A 24,507-nucleotide genomic window follows, 5' to 3' on the forward strand; every position below is an offset into this window, starting at 1 on the left:
CTATCCAAGCCTATAAGGGGGAAAAGTGGTGTTCAATAATTATATAGATGTTTTATAAGTAATGATGTTATTGAGCCATTCTCTGGTAAGTGTAAGTATGATTTAGATGTCTCTTTAGTCTAATATAATCTGCATGTCCTTGCTCCTTCTTTTATGTCATTCTTCCCTTGTTAAGTAAAAGGATGTGTATTATGACTATTATGGCTTGTGCAGCAATGAAAATGAGGCTTTTTCAAGGTGCTGAGGAGAATGAAGTGCAAAGGAAGAGGAGCATGGGAAAATAATTGGGTCATCTCGAACCAATGGGATATTAACGCGCCATTGGGCTTCTCTGACTGTCTTGCTGTCCCTTTTTTTTTTTTTTTCCTTTTTCATGACTTGCCATGAATCAGGGCACTCCGTATCACCAGGTGATTTACGGCTAATTAAAGCTAAGCCTTTATAGACCACACCTACTGCCCAAATGGACAGAAAACTGAATTGGAGATGTTTCAAAATGCATCTCTTGTCTCCTGGACAACCTTCAAGGCAGCGGCAATACTATAGCGATAACTAAAACATCAGAGAAATGCACCCCTTTCCTTCCTGGTTTATGCAAATAGTCCGTAATAAAAGCATGCTCACTCAGGGGCCTCAGGTAGAGGCAGGCAGGGGAAGGTCACATTGTGGGGAAAATTATTCTCTTCACGGCATGGTAATGAAAGCTTTTTTTATCGAGCGGAGCCAGTTAGGTTCTTGTCCCCAGCTCTCTGCTGCACTGCTGGTCTGGACGCTACTTGTGTTTATTTACTCTGTCCACAGCAGGATGGCACATACCTGTGGGATGGTCATGACAAAGTGAACTTGTAACTAATTGCATCTAGGGGTGTGACGATGGCCGCGATGAACTCTGAGGGTTATATTTGCATTAAGAATATCAGCTACTTGAATTACTGTAATTGAAGTTGCGCACATATGTGCACACACACAAGGCATTAGAAGCATGCAGCATACCAGTCAAGCAGTCTCCTTCAGTAAGCATGTTTTAACATCACTGAAGCGGTTTTATGACTCTTCCCCCTACCAGCTGCTGCTGAGTTGGGGGATCGAGCCTCACGCATGATGAAGAGCACCTCCCTGCTCAGAGTGGGAAGGGGAGAAGTGGGTTTTCCATTTCAGCGGTCGTGTGCTGCAGCTGTGAATGATTTGTCAGGTAGTGGGTCCACTATTTCAAAGGACCTGAATATATTGATCCAGTCCTCAATGAGCTGACACCTCATGTATCGTCTGAACTTGCCTCTTCTGGAAAGGCTATTCCAAGAAGGACTTGGGAGGGGGAAAGAATCCTACTGTAAGGTAGAAAGGAATGCTACCAGTTCAGCTCTGTTGAGGCGGTTTAAAAAAGGCTGGGCAAATAACTTTTTTTTTTTTGACAAAATACATTGAGCCAAAGGTTTGCTTATCAGCTTTTTCCAAACGCTTTACAGCTGTATTACATGGTCTTGATTGGCAGGTGCAGTTTGCTCCGTTGTCATACAATCCATTAAATTTCCTTTACCTGATATGGATAAAAACAGATCTATTTGTGTCCCTGAAACTGTTGGAAGCTTTGCAGAAGAAGACTTTTTGCTGGGATTTTATTTCAAGGCCAAGAATTACCTTGGATACAGAAGCTTTGGTGAAGGTCCTGGGACAGAGTTTTTGCAGCCATATTCTTTGGATCTGTACGTTTCAACCATATAAACACTGTAAGATTTGCGAGACTGATCATTTTCATTAATAGCTGCATAAAGCAATTTTATTTTCTTGAAGCAGGTGGCACCTTTTGGTGACTCATTTCCGATGCAGAATTGGGATCTTTTTCTTGGGCTTGAAGCCTTATTTAACGGGTGACGGTATGCCAAACACGTCTCCCACATCAGAGTAACCATATGTTTGTGCGCAGCCATTAATCTCAGACTGGATGTTGACTGTTCCTGTTCTGCCCTGTCCTACCCACGTTATTGTCCCCTGACTCTCACTTCCTGTTGTAATAACGGCTACTGACCACCACACAGATGGCTGTCAGCCAGGCGAGGGCAGCAGAAGGGCCCTGTCGACCCTCACACTCACACAGCAATTGTGTGCACACACACTTCCACTGTCTTACATGCAATGACAAATGCCAACACACACAAAGCTGAGGGCATCAGAGAGTGTCCCAGTCAATGACAAATAGCAGCCAAAGACAACAAGACCCAGTGTGGCGTTCCTGAGGGGCTCTTTGAGATCCCTCACAGGGTGACCCAGTTTCATGATGTACCCTTATCCCCTATATGCTAGCATACCCTTTCCCCTATTCACCCTAGCATTATTTTATAAGGTTCAGTCATCAGTTATCTCAATTATGTGAATGTTAACTCCCAGGTCAAGTCATTCTTCTGCTCAGTAAAACCTCTGCAGCCTGGGCTGGTCAGAATCGCTCTTTTCTCCTCTTTTCCTCCTCTCAACGTCCGACCTCATCAGCTAACACGCAGTTTCTCCTATACTCCCCTCAGTCGCAGCTAACACCACTCACCCCAGAGATAAAAACACAACTTAAATTTATTTCTCAGTTCTTAATTCAGTCTTTTTTTCTGCTTTTACAGCAAATAGCTTAACTGCATTGCAGCAGTGCCAGTATGGGGCATTAATATTAATGTCTGCCCATTTCACCCAGCGTGGCAGGGGAGCCTGTCAATCTAGACTTATATTGGAGGGGCTCCTTACGCCAGCGAACACCTGCCCCAGCGCTCAAGCGCCTGATTCGAACGCTAGAAGGCGCCACTGTGCCCTTGTATTAAAGCCGGTGTGCGTTCATTGGCCGGTTTTTCCATAGATGGTGGATATTTCCAGCCAATCCAGATGTGCGAATGTTCTGCCAGTAGGAGTGAGAAAATTGGTAAGAACGGGGGCTTCATGTGGGACAGTTTTGCCCTTGATTCTGGTGGGAACTTGTGGTTTAAAATAATGCAATATGTCCCTATGTAGCCGATTCTTCACCAAGGCTAAACGAGTGTTGTTTTGAACCACTGGGAACAAGTTTTGCGTTGCAGCTTCAGGCGATAATCTTATGTGGCAAAATCTTTTCTTGAATGATTTGCTTGTTTAAGCCTCAACTCCTACCCAGCGGGTGGGCCACGGATGAAATTCCTCAGAAGTCCCCTATGAGATGTAAAATCTACAGTATGTAAGCAAATACGTCTTTGTAACAAAGGGGACACGTTATGAATGTGAGATTAGGCAGAATGGGTGCGGTTGCTATCACATTTAAGCAGTGCTCCTCTGCATTAAGTGGTTGAAGATGGCTGCAAGCAATGCAGGTGTGTGTGTGTGTGTGTGTGTGTGTGGGTCTGTGCAATGAGAGGGAGAGAGAGTGAGTGAGAGAAAGAGCAAGGGAGACTGGGATCAGTGTGCTGCGCTGTTCATCACTGCAGCAGTACGCCAGCCCTGAATCTCTGTCCGTACAGAGGTGCTGACTGCCTGCCCCGTGCCTCTCTGCTTTCCTCAAGAGGGTGTGCTGATGATGCTCTCTTTCATTATTCCAGTGGGAGGGAGGCGAGCTATAGGTTTAGCAAAAAAAAAAACCCCGCAGAGAGCCAGCCATCCTGTTCCCATTTAGACCAAAAGCTTGCTAGATTATCGTTTTATTTCTAACAGTTGAGCATTTTCACTGACCATTGTCGACCGTGGCCTTTCCTGCCCTGTGCCCAAACCCACTGCCTCATTTTACTGTTTGAGATCCTGTTTATCTTAAGCACCCCAGTGCACGCTGGTCAGTTGTATCAAAGAGCCAGAGCCAAACTGGCCGTTTCTTTTTTGTCGCATTTTAAAGATATGCCCTGCATGCGTATTCAGGGTTAAACAAGGTCAGAAGTGTTCCCCCCAGCACTGCTGCTGCTGCCTTAATGGTGACTGAAGGTACACTGTGTACCTATCTACAGACAAGATACAAGAAGAGTTCAGGGATGTGCTTTTCTAAATGTTGTTTTATATTTCTTTGTATGTGAACAAAGTGAGTTGATGCACTGTTTGCACATTAAAAGCGGGAATGTGTCTCATTTGAGCGTTTAGTATTTCTCTCTTCTGTATGCCCATGGGCTAGAGCAGGAACGAAGTTAGGGTCAAGAACAGAGAGATAATGAATGAGGTGAAATACATATTTAAGTAAAACTGCCATACTGTGAAACCTGCTTTGTTTAATTGGAAGAAGGCCACTAAGACATTTAATTACGACACTGTTAATTACAACTTTTTAAGTAAAATCTACATATTTTGACTTCAGCGTAGATTTCCATTCTCTGACTTTCATGTTCTCCTGCCTTTGTAGTTAATAAACAATGGAAATATGTATGTGCCGTTCTGTCTTTCTTTAATGACACTGTGGGGAGTGAGTCGGCCTTTCTTTTCTTTTTTTTCATCCCAACTCTGACACTGTGACTCCTCTCATACATTTGCCTTTGCAGCCACATGTCTATGTGGCACACATCCTCTAAATGACCTTCAGTGACACTGAACCGGTTCTTGTCGACACACGGGACCACTTCTGTTTAACAGCTCTGTTTAAACAATAGATGTTTCTCCCTTCCCACCTCGTCGGTTTCTTCCCCAGGAGGAGACCTGAGTGAATGCAGCTAAATCTTGATTACCAAGTTGCCTTCCAATGATATGCGCTTTTGCGCATCATCAAGGGAAAAGTGACCGCCCTTTTTAAATCAAGAGTCTGTAGGGGGGACGGACACTCTCAGATAAGACGCAGCACTTGCACTGCTCAAAGCTTGATGTAAATAACACTGTGCTTGGTAAAGCAACTCCTCCCTAAGTTGATTTAGTATTCTTGTCGCCATGTGTGAAAATGGGATATGCCCTGCTGCAAAAAGAAAAGCTGTGTATTGGAGTGTGCTGTGTATAAGCGGCACAGTCGCTGTGACGTGTACGGCACAGTGACTGAGAGTCATAGATAGGTTTTTGATTACATCAGAAAATTTATACCAAAATAACTTGATTGTCCTGACTTTTTGAAGGATTTTTTGTCTTCTCATGCACCAAAGCCCAGAATCTAGCAAAGCACTGACTTCTCTCCCTCCCTTGTCTTCCTCCTCCTCCTCCTCTGTGCAGTGCCATGCGTGTGCTGTTATCCAAACTGCCGAGGCCTTGGATCGTAGACGAGAAGAAGGATGACGGTTATACTGCACTGCACCTGGCCGCCCTCAACAACCACGTGGAGGTGGCTGAGCTTTTGGTGCACCAGGTAGCAACATTTGAAAGCATGCTTAATCACTTAACCTGGCAGCTATTTCTGTAATACATACTTTATAACAGCATGTCTACAGAGGCACCATTATCACTTTAAAAGAGCAGCAGAAGCATGCTCCCTGTGTATCTACCTAGCAGATGTTGGGGAGTGTTTGACGCAAATGCTGTAGTTCCATGAAAATTTCAGAAAGTAGATTTGAATCTTGAATCTATCCTGCCTCCGTAGACCGCTGAAATGATTAAGCATGGGGATTTCTGTTTTGTCAGACCCTTGTGAGACGTGTGAATGAAAAACGCATTTAAACAGTCATCTGTGTAAAGCATAATACAAAAAATTTACATTTCACAATTATCCCAAAGCACTGAAGCAACCTGCACTCTTAGCTTTACCTGCCTACAGACCATTAAAGCAGCTTTCACTGCACTCCCCTGCAGCCTGCAAGCTGTAGACCAGTTGAAGCTCCTATACATGCCTCTTTTTTTCTTTTTTTATTGAATCCATACACTTCACTGGTCCTCCAGGAGTATTCTTTAGTGCTGCTGGGCCATCATATCCTCCTCCTGCAATCATAAGTTCATGCTCTTTTTTTTTTCTCTTTTCCTCACTGAGATTGCAGGTTTAGCTCCCTGAAGACTAACTCGCACACAGGTTTACAGCAAAAGTCACCTGATCAAGCAGGAACTGGGTTAATGAGGATATGGTGCAAGGCAGTAACGTTGCTGCAACATTCCAGTGCATGAGTGTTCGCAGTGCAAGCTACCTTTCAGCAGGGACAGCTTTTTCCTCCCCAAGTTCCTGCATTGGGCTTGTTCGCAGTGATGGCTCAGCTTTCTATTCAAAAACTGCACCACAGTACGAGGTGCACTGCAGTTTCCCAGCCAGCAAGCCAGCCAGTCAGCCAGTCTTATTACTTTGGGATTTCACACGCTGCCTGATCACAATACTTATCTTCCCTCCACATCTCCTCAGCTGAGGTGTTTGCAATTGGAAATGACAATCACATGCAGCGTTATTGTAGGATGCCTTTTTTTTTTTTTTTTTTTTTTTTCTCCCCCCCACCAGCCTCCCGGGTGATACTTTGTTGGTCGGCAGGGCTAAAGGAAACAACGTTCTGTCACGGCAAATAAAAATGTTGTTGCAGTCTTTCAAGTGCAAAGGAATTAAATATAAAATATTTTCTTTTTTCCTGTTTTTATTTCTCTTATTTCATTACTTGTCTATCATCTCTGTGTGCACAACATGTTTGTTGCCCTTGTGTATATTAAGCTTTTTTGCTTCCCTGTTGTTCCCACCACCCAGGGCAACGCCAGCTTAGACATTCAGAATGTCAACCAGCAGACTGCATTACACTTGGCAGTGGAGCGCCAGCACACCCAGATAGTTCGGGTTAGTGGTTTCTCTTTTTCTCATTTGTTCTCCCTCTCTTTCTTGCCTTACTTAGTGAGCATCGTGTCTTTAGTCATCTCTCAGTCTGTCTTTTTACACTGTGCACAAAGGGGAGTAGAAAAACATTGGTGCAGCTCCACATTTAATTTATACGGTTGGATGTCCTGCAGTTGAACAAAGTCCTGCTTCAGAGGGGAGGGAAAAAGGCTCTCTAAGGCAGTGTCTTGGTTAGAGTGTGTTAGCGTAGCATTGGATTGAGATTGCCACGTTGCCACCTTGTGGACTCACAAAAAAATGCACTCTATAATTGGGTAGCACAATGCTGAAGCAGTTCATTGTGAGCAGCCGGCAACCTTATAAATCAGGATGTGGCATTTGCATTGTAGCATTAAATTAAAGTTGTTTCACGGCGGCTGCGAGTTTCCCTCCGCTGTCGGCTTGTGCAACTCTTTGTTTATGTGTTTCTCTTTAACAGTTGCTGGTGCGGGCAGAGGCCAAGCTCGACGTGCAGGACAAGGATGGGGACACGCCGCTTCATGAGGCACTGCGTCACCACACGCTGTCCCAATTGCGGCAGCTCCAAGATATGCAAGATGTCAGCAAAGTGGAGCCCTGGGAACCTTCCAAGAACACGGTACATGTGCATCTATTATTAACCTCGCTGTTCATCCTATATTACATTTTACGTGTGTCAGGGATTCTTAAGGAGGTGGCCATACATAAAAATAAAACAAATGTTTGTTTCTGTGTATCTGTGTTTACTGATATACAACTTTAGGTTTTTAGAATTTTTTACTGTAGCTCAGTAATAATGAACAATGCTGGTATACTGCAGTAAAGGCTGACTTAGTCATTTTAGGAATGCCATCTTATTATATGATTCTGTTCTGATGTTCTGATTCATTTAGACATTCCCAAATATATTAAGCCAGGAAGGCAGTGCACAGTAATATGGCTCGTTAACAAGTTTGGTCACCAGCCACTGTTTTTCTGCTACTAGTGACTCTGTAACATATGGAGTTTACACTATGCTGCCAAAAGTATTCGCTCGTCTGGCTTCACACGCATATGAACTTAAGTGACATCCCATTCTTAATCCACAGGGTTTGATATGATGTCCGCCCACCCTTTGCAGCTGTAACAGTTTAGGAGTTTAGGATTGTGTTTATGGGAATTTTTGACCATTATTCCAGAAGCACATTTGTAAGGTCAGACAGTGATGTTGGATGGGAAGGCCTGACTCACAGTCTCCGCTCTAATTCACCCCAAAGGTATTCTATCAGCTTGTGGTCAGGACTCTGTGCAGGCTAGTCAAGTGCGTCCACACCAAACTCGTTGATCCATATCTTTATGGACCTTGTTTTGTGTATCGGATGTGGTCATGTTGGAACAGAACGGGGCATCCCTAAACTGTTCCCACAAAGTTGGGAACATATAATTGTCCAAAATATCTTGGTATGCTCAAGCATTAAGACTTCCTTTCCCTGGAACTAAGGCGCCAAGCCCAACTCCTAAAAAACAGCTCCACACAATAATCCTCCAGAAATTCACGACCTACCACTTCATGGCTGAGTTTCTGTCATTCCCAGTCACTTTTACTTTGTTATAGATCCACCACCACTGACTGGAATATTTAGCAGTGAGGACATTTTACAAGTAGATTTGTTGCACAGGTGGCATGCTATCACGGTCCCATGGTGGGATTTACTGAGCTGTTGAGAGTGACCCATTCTGTCACAAATGTTTGTTGAAGCAGTCTGCATGCCTAGGTGCTTGATTTTATACATCCGTGACTAGTGCTGGGCGATATGACGATATATATCCTGTGGACGATAGAAAAGTGTCTATCGTGCCATTTGTCTTCTATCGTTTCTAACCTAATTTTATAAATTATTACTTAAAATATATCATTAACCCTTTAAAACCGGTCAGAGCAGGCACACTCCGTTTTGCCTAACTATTTTTAAATCCCTGTGGAACTGGAACCACGTAAGCTAGTGCAATAATTTTTTTTGCATATGAAACCGGAGGAATTGTACTTACATCTTATGCAATCAGCTTGTCCTAGGTCACGGTTTCCTTCCACATATAGCTTTGCAAAAACTGCATAAAAAGCACTTGCAGCAACAAAAACAGAATATTCCAGAAACGAGCTTTGCTGATCCGATCAGCTGTTCATAACACTTCCTACATTGGAATATAGGTCAGCGCGAACTATCGCATTTCCGCCATTACCTGCCTGAAACCGGAAGTGACATCATTTTCGTGGAAAATGTAATTTTTTACCTTCAGGGCCTTATAAGCCTATGCTGGTGTTTTTAAAAGTTATGTTTGACTTTATGCTTTTCTGTATCGTTTCTGGGATGCTTAGAACTCAAATTACACTGTTGGAAATAGTTTATTTTGATGCACATGCTGTTTCTTTGCAGCAAGTTGGGAAAAGAAAAACTATAGCCAGCCGAAGATACAGCAGTCTTTCACACAAGGCCCTTATGAGAAAACTTCCCAGCGCCGTAAACAAATCACAGGAGCCATCTCGCGTTACATTTGTAAAGGCATGGCCCCTGTTTATGTAGTTGAGAAGGACAGCTTTCGTGACCTCGTCAAAGTCCTTGATCCAAGGTACGTAAGCACTTCAGTAAAGTCGAATTGCCTGGCTTATATGACGCATGCCGGGCCAAAGTAGAGAAGGATGTTTGCAGTGTCGTGCATTATGCCTTGACGACTGACCTACGGACGAGCAGAGATACGCAGCCCTACATGAGCGCAACCATCCATTTCATTAACAACGACTACACCCTCTGTGCTCGCTGTTTACAGACTGCGTACTTTCCAGATGACCACAGGTCAGGTGGTATATCGTGATATATATCGTTATCGTGATATAAAATAATTCATATCGTGATAAATATTTTTTCCATATCGCCCCGCAATACCTGTGACTACAGAAGTGATTGGAACACCTGAATTCAATGAATTGGATGGACGAGTGAATACGTCTGGCATTATAGTGTAGTTCTCCATATTTTCCTCTTTCCTCTCAGGTGACTGAGTGTAGATTCTTGTTATAGCTTTTAGCATTTGCATTCTTGGAAAACTGTTGGAAGTTGTCCCAGTGCTCTTCAGGACCTGTATACACACCTTTAATAACATCAGCACGTGGGCCACTATCCAATATGTGAAAAATGAAAGCGCTCCACAGTCTCCATCACCAGCATCACTGGATAACTGCACCAGCCCATCATCCGCTCAGCAGCCAACAGTCAGCTGGCTTGCTGCTCCCTTTTACCCATCCTGAACGAGTCTGTCCCTCTGTAGAGGCCAAAAGGGCCATGTCAGGCCTCAACTGTCTCTGTGTTAACACCACATCACTAAGCCCTATGGGGAGAAGTTTAATGCATGGCTTCTGTGACAGATTTTCCGTACCTGTCACCTTCTGTCTCCCTTCCACTCCATTTTCTTCTCTTTCTCCACCTCCTCTCTTCTGTCCCGCTTCCTGCCCTCTCTGGTTCCCCCCGCGGAGGAGCGGAACCGACAGACAGCAGGCCTAATTGAGATGTGTGCAGTTGGGTCACTCTCCCATGGCTCTCCCCTCCCATCAAAACGAGAATTGAATTAGCCGGCCCGATGGCTCCATCAGCATGAGATGTAAAAGCTACTGGTTGGAGACAATCAGACATGGAAGGTCTAAATTGCAGGAGAGACTTTGAATTGGGGTAGACTGAGTGTGGCGATGAGCTATGGGAGGGAGACAGATGTTACAGTTAATGGGATTTTGGGTTCGGGGTTAGAAGAATATATTTTCTGACAGTCATCTTAAGATGTCTTTCTGATCGTGTTATTCAAAGTGACCCCGTATGTATTTTAACATGAGTTTAAATCTGAAGACATTGATAAAATAAAAAACTGCACTCCTAACTGCATTACTGGTTCAAGTTCCACTGTGTGTGAGGTAGAGGCACATCACAGACCTCCCCTCTCCCCAGGTTCAACTTTAAAATAATCTGTCATGTCAAAAAAAAACCTGGTGCATCTCTAACTTTATGTGTTTTCCTGCTTCTTGCTTGTTCTCTGCAGTTAATCATGGGCTTGGGCACCCAGGGGGCAGAGAAGAAGAGCGCAGCATCCATCGCCTGCTTCCTGGCAGCTAATGGAGCAGACTTGACCATTCGTAACAAAAAGGGCCAGTCCCCTCTAGACCTGTGTCCTGACCCCAGCCTCTGCAAGGCTTTGGCCAAATGCCACAAAGAAAAGAGCAGGTAAACATTCTCATCTGACATTTTGCCGAATTGGATGTGAGGATCGATGCCACTCATGACTAAACAGTGAATATGAAGCTGGAGCCAGGAGGTGGTGGGCTGAGCTCAGCATAAAAAAACAAGCGTGGACAATCTGTATAAAAGCATAGGTGAAACGGTTTCACAGAACATTATGTGCCAGGCTGTTCCTTGGCTAGCTGCTTCATGGAGTCTCAGGAATTCAACACACAACCAACCTTAAAGCTGGAAAGTTAGCATGCTTATGATGCCTTTTCGTCCATCAACAAGATTACACAAAAATTACCAAACTGAATATCATGAGACTGAGCAGACGTGTGGAGCATAGGGGACAGGAAAAAAAAACTTGAAATTCTGGTGCTTTCATTGAGTTTTTTTAAAACGTCAGATGCAATCATTTTTTATAAACTGTGGAGAGAGGGAAAAAAAATAAAAGGCATATTTAGCAAAAAGAATAAACTATGAATAAACTATTTCCAATAGCACAATCAGAGTTCTAAGTATCCCAGAAACTTGTAATTAGAGAGGCACAGAGTCAGACATCTCTTTTCAATAACACCCGAGGAGCTGTGATAGGCCTTGGAGGAGGGAAAAACACTACAATTCCCGGGAAGATGACATCAGTTGCTGAACATGAAAACGTGTCAAAATACATGCTGACAACGTGATGACGTATATTCCAACGTAGGAAATGCTGTGAACAGCTGATCAGATCTGTAGCGCGTCTGTGTCTGGGCTATAATGTTTTTGTTGTTGTATGCGCTTTTTACATGATATCTGTAAACCCATTAGTGAAAGGAAGCAGCGGTCTGGGACACATTGAATGGCATTAATTATAGGTATGCACTAAAGGGTTAAAGAGATAAAGGAAGAGATAACATTTTGGTACAGTCATGTTCTATTTTGTTCTTTTTATTTCATTTCCTCATCTTTCGTTTTCTCCGGCCTCTCGCTTGTAATCATTGCTCTCTCTCGCTCACACACTCTGTCTTCTGTTCCAGCGGCCAGGTGGGCACCCGTAGCCCGTCTCTGAACAGCAACATCGAGTCACTGGAGGAGTGTATGGTGTGTTCGGACATGAAGAGAGACACTCTTTTTGGGCCCTGCGGACACATCGCCACCTGCTCCCTCTGCTCGCCTCGTGTCAAGAAGTGTCTCATCTGCAAAGAACAAGTGCAGTCGAGAACTAAGGTATCAAGAAGCACAGCCGCTACTTGACACAGACAGGAGTGAGGATTATTTTATTTTTTTAATTCTTGTGTTTAATTTGTCCATCCACAGATCGAGGAGTGTGTAGTGTGCTCCGACAAAAAGGCAGCGGTGTTATTCCAGCCCTGTGGTCACATGTGCGCTTGTGAGAGTAAGTTAACTTCACCTTTCAGCATCATTTTGCCTCTTTTGGTTTCTGTGTGAGTATTAAAGCGAATATAGATTTTTTTTTCTTGCACTGATGATCTTCTTCATCTTTCCTCCAGACTGTGCCAGCCTCATGAAGAAGTGCGTACAGTGCCGGGCTGTGGTGGAACGCCGCACCCCCTTCGTACTTTGCTGTGGAGGGAAAGGTATGGAGGATGATGCCGCTGATGATGATGATGATGATGATGATGATGATGACCTTAGTGAGTGAATTTTCCACACGTTTCCTTTTAATCCACCCCCTTTCTTCAAAGATTTTTCTTTTTCTTTTCTCATTTCTTTACTTTTTCCAAATAATCTGCTTTACTTTTATCTTTTGCTTTGTTGCTGCTTAGCTTTTGCAGTTTGTTTATGTTTGCGTCATTCTATCTCAAATCATCGTGGCCGTTCTGCTCGAGCATCCCTGAATCGCCTAAAAATTTTATGGTCCAAAGTCTGGACATATATAATGATTGCTGTGAAATTTTTGCTTCATATATCAAATACGTTTTAAGATATATTACAAATGAAAATCTCACCACCATTTCTTACCATAAAAATTATATATATAATAAAATGTGTAATTTGCATCAAGAAATGTTCAGAATTTTTCAGCATAAAATATGGCAAAAAAAGATAAAAGCTCTCCTACAAATTTCCATGTTTGTGCACACACAAAAATATTGATAGTGCAGAAACAATACAATACAATGTACCTGCATGTCGTGTTAATGCAAAACCACACATGCAAAAAATTAAGAAAAGTGTTGTTGTCATTCAGTTTTCTTGCACGAGTCAGCAAATATGATGTACTGTACCACAAAAACAAACAAACAAACAAACAAAAAATCCAAAATCACCATCATATATATCCAGAGTTCAATCAAGGCACATTAAGGCAAATCAGAGGTGGCTGAGCAGAAAAAAGTTAGAAATATGTTATGATTTGAGGTGGAATGATCATCACTGTCATGTTTTCTTTGTATTTTTTCATCCATAGAGACGCATTTAAAAAAAAATATATAAATAAATAAAATTGTTACGCTTGCTTTCCAAACTGAATTCTACATCTAAATCTGTCATAATGTAATCATTAGAACCATTTGCTCACACCATTTGTAGTAGCCTCCACTTAGAGTTTAGCTCGAGTGGACGGCAGCCTCACTGCCATGTCTGTAATCAGCACACAGATCTTCAGAGTAGAGAAGATTTAGTTTTAAATCCCAATCTTTTAATGTAGAACCCTAGAAGCCATCTCCAGATTGACTTTTACTGAATAACGTAATAATGTCAGAGCACACAGATAACCTTATTAATGTTCCTGTGGCCTCCAAAAGTTTGACTAATCACATTCACATAGAATGGATGAACTCATTTGTAAGCGTATCGCAGAAATGACCTGCAGCTCCTCCTATGATGCATGTATATAATACCCACATGAATCCACATTATAAGATCTCCCCCATTTCTGAAAAGAAATATGGAGCAGTTATGAAACTGTGCGGTGTTTTCCAAAACATTTTTCCACCTGCAAAAGAGCCAGTTTTGATTTATTTTACCTAAAATATTGTGATGAACCTTGTGCACATGAAACATGACACACTTTAGTGCATAAGTTATTTTATTTTTGGTTGCGTTCACGATTCATCTTTCTGTTCTGACAGCAGTGCATATCACTAGTGATTTCTTCTGTTTTTGTTTTAATTTGAGTTTAACAGTGGCACTGTAGCAAGTACGCAACTTTCATGTTTACACACATACATCTTAATTTTTTTTAATTTCTCCATTTGTCAGCAAGTCGTACTTACCAGACGTACAAAAGTGAATGCAGACCCAAGCAGTGACACATACACTCATGCAAGGGGCAGCATTGAATGCTTTTATTTTCCCCCTTTCCCCAGTAACCCTGCTTGTTGCTTCCTGTTTTAAAAGCAAATCTAGTGCGCAAAATATACCTGGCACTTTAAGCATTTTGACGCCATTCTTCTTTAATTTGGTGCATGGGTTTCATGTTGTACCTCTAACCCAGGCAATAGTCACCTGTAAGCATAAAAAAGGGGAAAAAACACATGCGACTTTAAGCAACCAGTAGAAGAAACTCTGTTTCCCTTTCTTTCCCTGATCACTGTTTCCAACTTGCTAGTTTTGCTTCTCAGATTCTTTCTCTGAACCTCTCATAGAGGCTATAGTGAGTAGTCTTGGTCATCAGGCCAGCCGCTGAGCTGGTGAGGGCAGCTCCTGCTATAACAATGTGACTGGTTATTCCCAGCAGGGAGCTCTAACAGTATGGCAGGGGGATCCCAGGATCTTCTCCAGCCCAACAATCTGGCACTAAGTTGGTGTAAGTATACCTCCATGATCCCCTCCCTTATGAGAGCCTTGTTTATAGAGAACCTCCTGCAAACCCCCCACCCCACGGTGCTGCCCTGGCCCCTCTCCCCCTCCCCTTAACCCCCTTTCCTCCGTTTCTCTTTCAGTGTGATGATATATATACGTACAATGCACATCCCAGGAGTCACACTGGTGCTCGCCGTGTTCTGGCAGATGTTTGGAAAGCAAGAATAAGTCTCAGGAGGGCATCAGTCCAGAAAATTTGTGTCGAGCACTTAAATAATCCGTTCAGGAAGTTTCACACACGTTTCATTATACACGAGCGAGCAAGCGAGCGCTGCATGATCATTTGTCCCGTGCCAGTTTATATTCCAGATAATTGCAAAGTGTGCTTTTCAGAAATCAAATGTAAAAGCAAGTTTGCACGGACTGCCAGAGCCCGAGCTCGTTTGCCAACAGTAAACTTCAGCGTGCATGTGTTTGTGATCCTTCTCCATTTTCCAAAACCCATGTTTTAAAACGTACTCGAGCACCCGGCTCATTTCAGAGCGGTAATGTTGTTGTGGCTGCACTCACTTTTATTGGCAATATAGTTTATAGTTTAAGAGGTCAAATCTGAGGTTTTGCCACTGGTGCTAATCTTTTGGCTGATAAGTGCAGTTTGTTTTATTCTCACCATCTGTTTGCGTCATTTTTTTTTTTTTTTTTAATGTCCAAACAGCCAGCGGAAACATCCCAGCCCTGCAGAGAGACAAGGCGAACACCAACGTCAACGCTGACGTGCAGAAGCTACAACAACAGCTCCAAGACATCAAGGAACAGGTAAGGTCACTAACCAGGTGTGGCTCGTGAACTAAAGCGGAAGAATAAAATGCAGTTGAACTGCAAAACAATAACCATTGCTGTAAAATTCTTTGGGATCAAATGCACGCCGGCACCATAAAGTTATTGTGCAGGGCTCGGCTCGGGTAGTAATACTGACATGTTAATGTCGAAAGGGTTTTACTACGACTGTTGTTTACTTGTGTGCAGACCATGTGTCCGGTGTGCCTGGACCGGCTGAAGAACATGATCTTCATGTGCGGCCATGGAACCTGCCAGCTGTGCGGGGATCGAATGAGCGAGTGTCCCATCTGCCGCAAGGCCATCGAACGCCGCATACTCCTCTACTAGACCCGCCGACGAACTCTCTTTGCTTCTCTTAAAGCCTACGCTGAACACGCTCGCCACGCGGCAACCACACCTGCTGCTGCTGCTGCCTCCATCCTCACAGCCACCCGCGTCAGCCAGGCACATCTTATTCTGTCCCACAAACGCTTTCTCAGTGGGTCGATTGCGTTCAGGTGGAATTCCTGTTACAAAACAAGGAAAATCGATGAATTGACTGAAGTTAATTGTGCTGTCCTGTCGCCGTCAGTGCAGCCAGAAAGAAAGACGCCTGTTTCAGAGACTTCATCCTTTTCCCTCCCACCCCCCCATCTCCCTTTTTTGTGTTGTTTCCATTTATTCTCTCAACATTTCAAACAGTTTTCCCGTCTCGAGTCTGAAGTTCAGAAACAGAGTTTTGGATGTGATCACTTTGGGGGGTATCAGCTGAGTGAGAAGCGTCGAGGCGACGAAGGCGGCCTGTTACCGTTTGATGTAAAGTTCCCATTCATCTGTTTGCAGTCCAGTGCCCGCTGCAGGCAGATTTTATTGTATTTGTAAACCTTTATTCAAGTGTATTTGTATTGGAAGCTCCTTCGTTTATCACGACAGTATGGCAGTATGGTTGCAGCTTTGGCTATTGCAACGCTCTGCTCACCGACTGTCCCTGCTCTTAAAAACCAAATGTTGGCAGTTTTTGCACTAGAAAGCAGGGTTTAAATACCCCCCCCCCCCAACGCTGACTCCAGGGGGAACCCTTGGAGCTCAGTGACAAAACGCAGATATAGTAGTGTAACTGCCAGGTAGCGTGCTACACCCCGTACTTTGTTTACTGAGCTGAGTAACGACAGCAGTGTTGCGACACCCTATCGGCTGCAGATTTAAGAGCTGCCGTGTAGGGATTCAAGACAAACACACCAACTCTTTCGACTTCAGTCCACTGACACCCCCCCACCCCTCTTATAATTGTTTGTTCCACACACAAACCCACATGAGGCAAACATTTCTGTAACAGGAGAATCTTGTCGCAAGTTAGTGTTAAAGTGTTTTGAGACTTGTTGGTATTGTCTAACAAACAAACAAAAAAATAAATAAATATACACAGTTCACTGAATTGCTAATTTATCGGTGATGACATCATGCCATTTGCTTCCAAAAAACAAAACTTGTGAACGAACGTTGGGGGGTAAGGTGCTCTTTGTGTTACTATTTTTTAATTTAAGTGTATTTCCTTTTCTCAAAGTCTACCTAGTACAATCTATTACAACACTAAGATGAAAATATAGAGTAAATTATTTTGTATCGCTGCCCAAACAACAGGACTTTAGGTGTCACTGCCTTCCTACGATGTAGCCTCAAAGTCTCTCAAACATTCTGCTCCAATCTTTGTGTTTTTTCGCCATTTTTTTTACAGTAGCTTTCTAGAAATCATCAGTAGAAGCTTTTTATTTTTTGTGGCAGTTTTAAGGCAAACCTGTTCGTTTGTAAAACAAAACAAAAAAAAAAGAAAACCTTTTTTGTCATAAAGTGTCTGTTTTTTGTGTTGTTATTTGAGAGGAAAGATAATCTTGCCTTACCTCTTTTAAAAAGCAGTTGCCCGTGCGGCGACTCGGCAAAGCGACTAACTGCTTGGGAATTTGCAACCACATGCAAGCTAAATTTTTTTGCCTTTTAAGCAACTTTAGTACAGTTTTGTTTCTTTCCTGGTCACGACTTTATAAGCTAGAAGCACTAATACGCTTTATGGTAGTATTTTTTTGTTATGGTTGTGTTTGAACAAAAAGCCCATTTGTTCTTTATTTTCAGTACCTGTAACTGTCCTTGTTAGACCTGTAGACGGTAGTATTTTCTTTGGCATGAATGTTTGACATATGCAGTACGACCTGTGTCAATAAAAGAAAACGTTCAGTCTGTATTGCTAATAAGTGCTTTTAAAAAAAACAACAAAAACAACCGTATAGCTGAAATAAAGGCCTCCGTGAACCAAGAGACATTAAAGTCTCTGTTTGTTTTTAGATTCTCCTGAAATTTTAATGAGCTTTTCTTATGTTTGTTTTTGTTTTAAAGTTGAGCTCACATGTTAGGGTCTTATAGGCGAGAAAATTAGCATTCTGTTGCTTTTCTCCTGCTGTGCAGTGTCTGCCCTCGCAGAGGAGACGGGTGGCCCAGAAGGGAGGCGAGAGGTAATTGAAAATGCTAACACCTCATAATGACTCAGCACCAGCGTGTGATAGGTCAGCTATGCTAATCAGAAAGAGACAGAAAAGAGCAAGAGTGGGTTGTGGCGCGGTGGGTTTAGGGAGTTTAGAGTGATGCATCTTCTCCGCTGAGCAGTGCGACAGCAGGGCATCTCCCGAGCAGTGAGAAATTATGACCAAAGGCCATTTATGTTCTAGCTCATTGACTAGTCCATTCATAACCTGGACGTCTTTGAGCTTGTCTCACATGCAGCAGCAGTATACAGCTGCTCAGAGCGAGACATCCATCATGCTGTCACCCTCTCACTCAGTGAACACTGTACAGGAGGCTCTGACAACTTTTTCATACCATCTCGGATCTCTGTGACTTTTTGCACGAGGCCCTTACTGATGCTGTAAAGTCTCCTGGCAAATCTGTGATGCTTGGTTATTTATATGCAAGTACTAGTCTTTAAAACAGTAGAAGACCATATGGTTTACCAGCTACATTGTTATACAGAGTCGCTAGCCTAAATCTAATTTAAACTATGTGTCAGTGGGATAAAAGCGACATACTTTCTTTTATGGATGGATAAAAGTGGTGTGGTTGACACAAATCTGTGGAGGCTTGTTTCCACCACTGGGAGTGGATATCTACGAGTCAAAATTTTTACCTACTAACTCAAACTTCTGATAAAATAACTTCAGTGGCGGGAATGTGCTTCCATAAAGTCGTTTCTGGTTAAAAAGGCTTAAACTGGAAATTTCCTAGCAGTAGCAGGTCATAGGCTTGACTACCAGTACACATTTACACACACACAGAGGGCCACAAGTTACTTATTTTTCTGAGACTAGTAAGAAACTGAACTGTTTGACTGATCTCAGCCTCATCTGGGGTCAGCTGTGAAGCCGTACCTTATTGCCCAACGATGTTGCAGACGTCATTGCTTCTCTGGAAATGTCTTTCACAAGAGTGACTTTGGTTTGGGATATTCAACCATGACATGTGAGTGTAATGTTCGCCTCATAAAGCCATAAACCATTTGAATACCATTACAAAACTGGCTGGTGGCGCCAGACTACTCTGTGTCCATCACTCTTGACTGACTGCAGACCCCGCTGCCATGCTGACTGACAGTCGGGGTGCCGGAGACGCTGCTATCTCTCGCCTTGCCGCTGCCTGATCCTGGGGAGCATCCCTGACCACCTCACCCACCAGTTTCAGCTGCTTGAAGACTCCAGTGTTTGCTGACGAGGCTGCGGGGGCCTGTTACTCCCACACCGGGGGGTCAGCTAATCCACTCGCTGCCCCGCGGAGTGTGAGTGATGGTGGCCCAGCACGGGCAGGCTTGAGTGAGCAGCAGATAGATATGAAACAAACCCCCGGAGAGCGGAGCGGGGCGACCACGATCAGGAAAATGACTGCTACCCCGCTTCGAGCCTCTGCTGTGATCACTGAGAAGGGTCAGTGACATCCATCTGTCGGAGGACTGAGCGTGCCGCAGGGGGGAGGAAGGTGTATGGCTCCCCACCCCCTCAGGCTTCGCCCTTGGCACTGGCTCTGAAGTTATGACCCGACAGACAGAAATAAATGCACTCCACACACATCTAACGTGGAGTGAAGTTCCTCACAGGGCTTGCACATGCAGAGCTCAGAGCACATCACAAGGTGGCAGTACACCCGGCGACTAAACACTACTTGTCTCTGCTGTCATGAAGGGCCTTGTATTTGTGGACAGCAACACAGTCTGTTTTGGTTTTAGACACCATTTTTCCTGATCCTGCAGCTCCAAAACGACCGCACCAGTTTAAATTTACGACTGCATGCAGAACATGACGAGCTGTGATCCCACAGGTCCTCTGCTAACTGAGCAAAAACGTACCCCTGGACCCAGAGGTAACACGCAATGAAAACAAGTTTACTTATTGCACATGAAATGCATTTTTTCTGAGTTATCTGTATCGACTGGTGAGTTTTTTTTAAAAGAAGGTAAACTTGGTGTGGGTTTAGACCTCGAGCCATTTCTTAGTGTAAACAGCATTGGAGAACTTCAGACTTCAAAAGCTTAACGTTTTCTGAGCTTCAGAAATCAATTGCTCCATGACTCCAGTCGGGCCACACAGAAAGACGGTGAAAATGCTTTCATCCATCTTGCTGTGGCCCGGTTGGGCTTTTCCTGCCATGTTGGAAGCATTGATCTCTGACTGTCTGAAGGTCCTCTCTCTCTCTTTCTCTCTCATGTCATGCAGTTCAGAAGTCTGGCTGAATTTATTGTCTCAGTTTATGGTCGGGCTGAGCAAAGTGCAATCTGGTTGTCTGGACAAACTCTTCGAGGACCAGAGAAGAAGGGAGGGACGTGACAAAGGGGGCCTGGATTTGTACATTGCTGCATTTTGGGATCACTTTTTTTTTTTTAAGGAATTTAACGCAGTAAATTGTTGACAGACATGAGCAGTTTTATTTTTAACCACTGGCACAATAAAGATAAAATGTCTTCATGTTTGTCAGTTTATAGCTGTTGTTAAAGAAATTAATTAAAGTCATTCGAATGGCGCGATATATGATACAATCCTTCACGTGTTTTCATGTGTTTATATGGTGGCGGTGGTGGGGGGGGGTGTACCTGCAAGCTCCACCTTAGACAGTAAAGCCATAAACTCAGTTATCCTCTACCTCAGATCCTTCCTCAAAACATATAGGCCCCCGACTTGCTGACTGCTTTATTGATATCGATCTGGGCAAAGTGTCGAACCACTTGTTCATCTCCATCAGAAGCGGTTAATCGGTATTTATGCAATGGGAGGAGATGGGGGAGGTCGACACAAACAACATCTGAATGAAACCGAGTCCTGTAGGTGTAAGGGCATAAGGGAGCAGGAGGCTCAGTGCCAGTTTATCAGGTACTCTGTATTAACGCAGAATAACTGAAACACGTGTCCACAGTGAGCCGTCACAAATACATCCATAAAAATAAGCAGGCGAGGTTTAAAACACCAATCGATAATTCATGCAGTGGACCGCACAGAAATGTAGTTTACTGAAAATGTCAAATCTCTATGACAGAACATGGAAAATAGTAAATGTAGTGAAAAAAAATGCAACAATCTATAGAAATATCATCATAAAACAACTGCTGTCAGGACATAATCACTTAAAAGGGTCGTAAAGCTTCATTTCTTAAGCAACACAAGTCAATACAAGTGAGCTCAATATAATCCAGTATACTAAAAATGAAATGACATACAGCCGTAATAGCAGTCGCTGTAAATGATAACAGTAGATTACAGGGAACAAGTCAATAGTAGCTTTTCATTTAAATGTTATTGGGCTCTCCAATTTGCTTCCCTCTGTCTTTCACACCTTTCCTTTCTTAAACTTGAACTGTAAGTAATCATGAGCAACTGTATTCAAATGGTTTGCCGCCGAGGGATTATCCATGCCCATTCCTAATCTTAATTTGATGTAACATTAGAGAATTTGCCTATACTAGCACAAGCGTGGAAAAGTATGCTGCTATATCACATCCTTATGTGAATTAATTACAGTTTATTAGGCGTGGAGGTGCTGCACATTCACAGCTGCAAGCTGAGCACTCAGAACTACTGATTAATGGCAGTTGACATTGCATCAGCTGCAAATGCTTTGTCCAGGCGTTGCATATCATCGCAGTAACATTTGATGCCTTGCTACCTGAATAATATTAATGCGAGGCTTTAAACTCTGTAAAAATTGAGCAAACATCCTGCGGCTTTTGACCTATTGGTCGTAGCCCACTCTTGTGCCGTCCTTATCATCGCAGCACGATTGGAAACTGGAGCCGTCGAGCCACATTTACAGTGCAAATGTTATCGTTCCAGTGACACTTTAAACAGTCTTTATCAATATATAGTCATTCAAGGTTTATGAGCTTTGATAAAATGCCACTAGCGAGCAGGGTCATTACGCTGTGTAGCTACAAGGTGTCATTTCAGATTACAATTATTATTATTTTTTTCTGCAGAACATCTGGAACGAGCTGATGCTCAAGAGTTTAAGATAAACACTCGGTGGGTCTAGAGAGCAAAAGATATTGATTCCCCCCCCCCCCCTCAGGAAGAGCGGCGTGAGGGCAAACTACGGTGTGAGTTTGGCAGAACCTTATCGGCCTATTATCTTTAAAACAGTGGGTTATCATAATTGCTTACTTAATAATTCTATAAAACCGTGGCGCTGCAACCTTTGCCTGGGCAGTAAACTGTCAAGTGCTCAGATTGAAAAGATTCATGATGAGGTTAGAAAAGCTGCAAAGATTAACAGGCCTAGAATTTCAAATCAAGTAAAAATGGGTCAAAGTACATCCAGAATTTGTGATTACATTGATTAACTAAGGCACACGCACGGCTAAACCTTTCAAAGAGGCATTATGTTCACATTTTAAGCTACTTCAATTAATCATTAAACACTACAAGTATCAAATCAGGGCAGCTAGTAAATTCCTCTAATAAAGAACCAGCTCCAACACTGTGGGTGTCTTTAGATGTGATTAGTTTCACGGCATTACAAGCGCGCTGAACAATGGGGTAGCCGTACTTCATCAACAAGCGCAGATCTCAACACACTGTGAACCCTCAGCTAAGCAAACAAGGCGGCGTTGGTGTCGCTGTCCTCCCGCATGCTGCCAGGTGAGGCTTGGGGGTGGTGAGGGGGTGGTGAGGTGGTGGTGGTGGTGGTGGTGGGGGGGATCAGCATTCAAAGCCACAGTTTCTAATCATTGTGAAACCAGATACAGACAACAAAGAAACTCCCCAGAAGCCAGACTTTACTGAATTCCCCCAACTGATGCCTTTTTTTTTTCTTTCTTACGTTCTCTTTTCATTACTGGAAAACAGGGGCTTCTATTGAGACAGCAAATGCTACAATGTACATCTGACAGGTGCTCGCTTCTGCCGAGCAGGCAGTAACCTTGGAGGGAGTAGACAGGAATGTAGCAGCCCTATCTGAGCTCAGAGGGAAATGCTGACTGCAAAGACCTTTTTTTTTTTTTTTTTTTTTGTTCTGAGAGAAAAATCAATATTCCAGAGTCCATCACATGGCCAGGCAATTTGGTGCTTTTTTTTCTCTCTCTCTCTCCAGGTGGGTTCCAACTATGTGAAACAAGCTCAGAGTGACCCCTGGAAAAATAGTTAATGGCTAACTTCTTTATCTTTGTTTTACAGCCAAGGGTTGTACCTCCAAATCAATACGTGATACACAAATATCTCAGGGCTCCGTGTTCTGGACGGGGAGCGATGACGAGGGCCTGAGAGTTAGCCAGCTTTACACCACCTGCCAGAGGAGAATGATCTGATGTGGAAGGCCAGAAGCTTCTGGTAGAGTCAGCGTGAAAAGCATGTGGTCAGACTGTGTTAGTCAGATTCAAACTATGCATTGCTGCTTTTAAATCGGTGTTAATACTGGTCTTTTAATAAAGGGAGATATCTGCATATAAACTGAATGTCACTGTGATCTGATTGATCACAGTCAGATAAAAAAAGCTCAGTTAAGAAACAGACGGTTGATTTTACACATTAGTTAAACTGGATTGGATGAAAAAATTAAGGGGAAAAAAAGCTGTATCGCTTAATGGGCTTAAGAGGTGCTGGTAATCATCTCAGTCTTCTCCCATAATCCACTGCGGGAAAATCTTTCAAGAACATATGATCAGTTATTAGTCTGAAACTGATTTATTTTTTATGATTTGATCAATTGTTAATGCCACATTAAGAACATGAACTTCACAGATATAAACATTGTTCCGTGATATTTCAAGCTGCACTGGAATAAATATGATGAGTTGAGTTGTAAATACGGCCCTCTGCCTCCAGTTTCTGTTAATATTTGTGTCGGTGTGCAGCCTGGGAATGCAACACATGGGCCTCGATAGCAGACCCCTGCTTTTCTTGTAGTGCTGCTGGTACCGACAGCTGGAACTAACGCAATTTTTTTACAGCAAAGGCCAACAAGCTTGAAATTTTCTCGCCTCTCTCAGTCTACGCTGGCCAAGATAGTTGATATCTGTCACCGTCTGGTCCTTCGTCCCTGCAGACCTTGTGGTAAATCAACAGAGTGGCTCCCAGACAGATAAAATGCCACATCAGAGTTTAAGAGGCCTAAAGCAGGATGCAGTTCCCAACCAGCGTCATGGTGAGGGAAAGGAGCATCCACTTAGGGAGGGCAGACAACCACCCCCGTCCTCCCCCTCCTCCTCCTCTGATAGTAGCCGTAATCTCTGAGGTTGACTTGTCAGTCAAATCTTTGAGACAGATGACGTGAGGCCCCTGATAGACTGTCTCCAAAGGAGGAGACACCAGCCGGCCGCGCTGGCCGACGGGACGGAGAGCAGGACTCAAGACGACGGACGGATGGATGGCGGGTCTGATTGGGGGGGGCACATGAGGAAAAGGTGGGTCAAAGAGGTGGTGTGGTGGAGGAATGCCGAAAGCAGGGAGCGGTGGGGGTCAGGGAGAAGGTCTCCTGATGAGCAGGGAGACAGCGCTTTGCTGGGGATCGTTGCATGGCTGA

General features: G+C 43.5%; 1 protein-coding gene across 5 annotated transcripts in view; it reads left to right on the forward strand.

Annotated features, from left to right (window-relative positions):
- Positions 1–17,776, forward strand: part of mib1 (MIB E3 ubiquitin protein ligase 1) — a 61,350-nt gene extending 43,574 nt beyond the window's left edge. For 2 of the 5 annotated variants that reach the window (XM_063461377.1, XM_063461379.1), the window contains 10 exons: positions 5,116–5,248; positions 6,554–6,640; positions 7,116–7,274; positions 10,718–10,899; positions 11,919–12,108; positions 12,199–12,277; positions 12,393–12,536; positions 14,582–14,653; positions 15,365–15,465; positions 15,676–17,776. In XM_063461377.1, the coding sequence (XP_063317447.1) occupies positions 5,116–5,248; positions 6,554–6,640; positions 7,116–7,274; positions 10,718–10,899; positions 11,919–12,108; positions 12,199–12,277; positions 12,393–12,536; positions 14,582–14,653; positions 15,365–15,465; positions 15,676–15,816 (1,288 nt within the window). In that variant the 3' untranslated portion in view covers positions 15,817–17,776. The remainder of the gene's footprint in view (positions 1–5,115; positions 5,249–6,553; positions 6,641–7,115; positions 7,275–10,717; positions 10,900–11,918; positions 12,109–12,198; positions 12,278–12,392; positions 12,537–14,581; positions 14,654–15,364; positions 15,466–15,675) is intronic. The other 3 variants (XM_063461378.1, XM_063461380.1, XM_063461381.1) reach the window with 3 other exon arrangements.
- The last annotated feature ends 6,731 nt before the right edge of the window (positions 17,777–24,507 follow it).

Source organism: Pelmatolapia mariae, linkage group LG18, assembly GCF_036321145.2.
Source record: "Pelmatolapia mariae isolate MD_Pm_ZW linkage group LG18, Pm_UMD_F_2, whole genome shotgun sequence".
Lineage (NCBI taxonomy): Eukaryota > Metazoa > Chordata > Actinopteri > Cichliformes > Cichlidae > Pelmatolapia > Pelmatolapia mariae.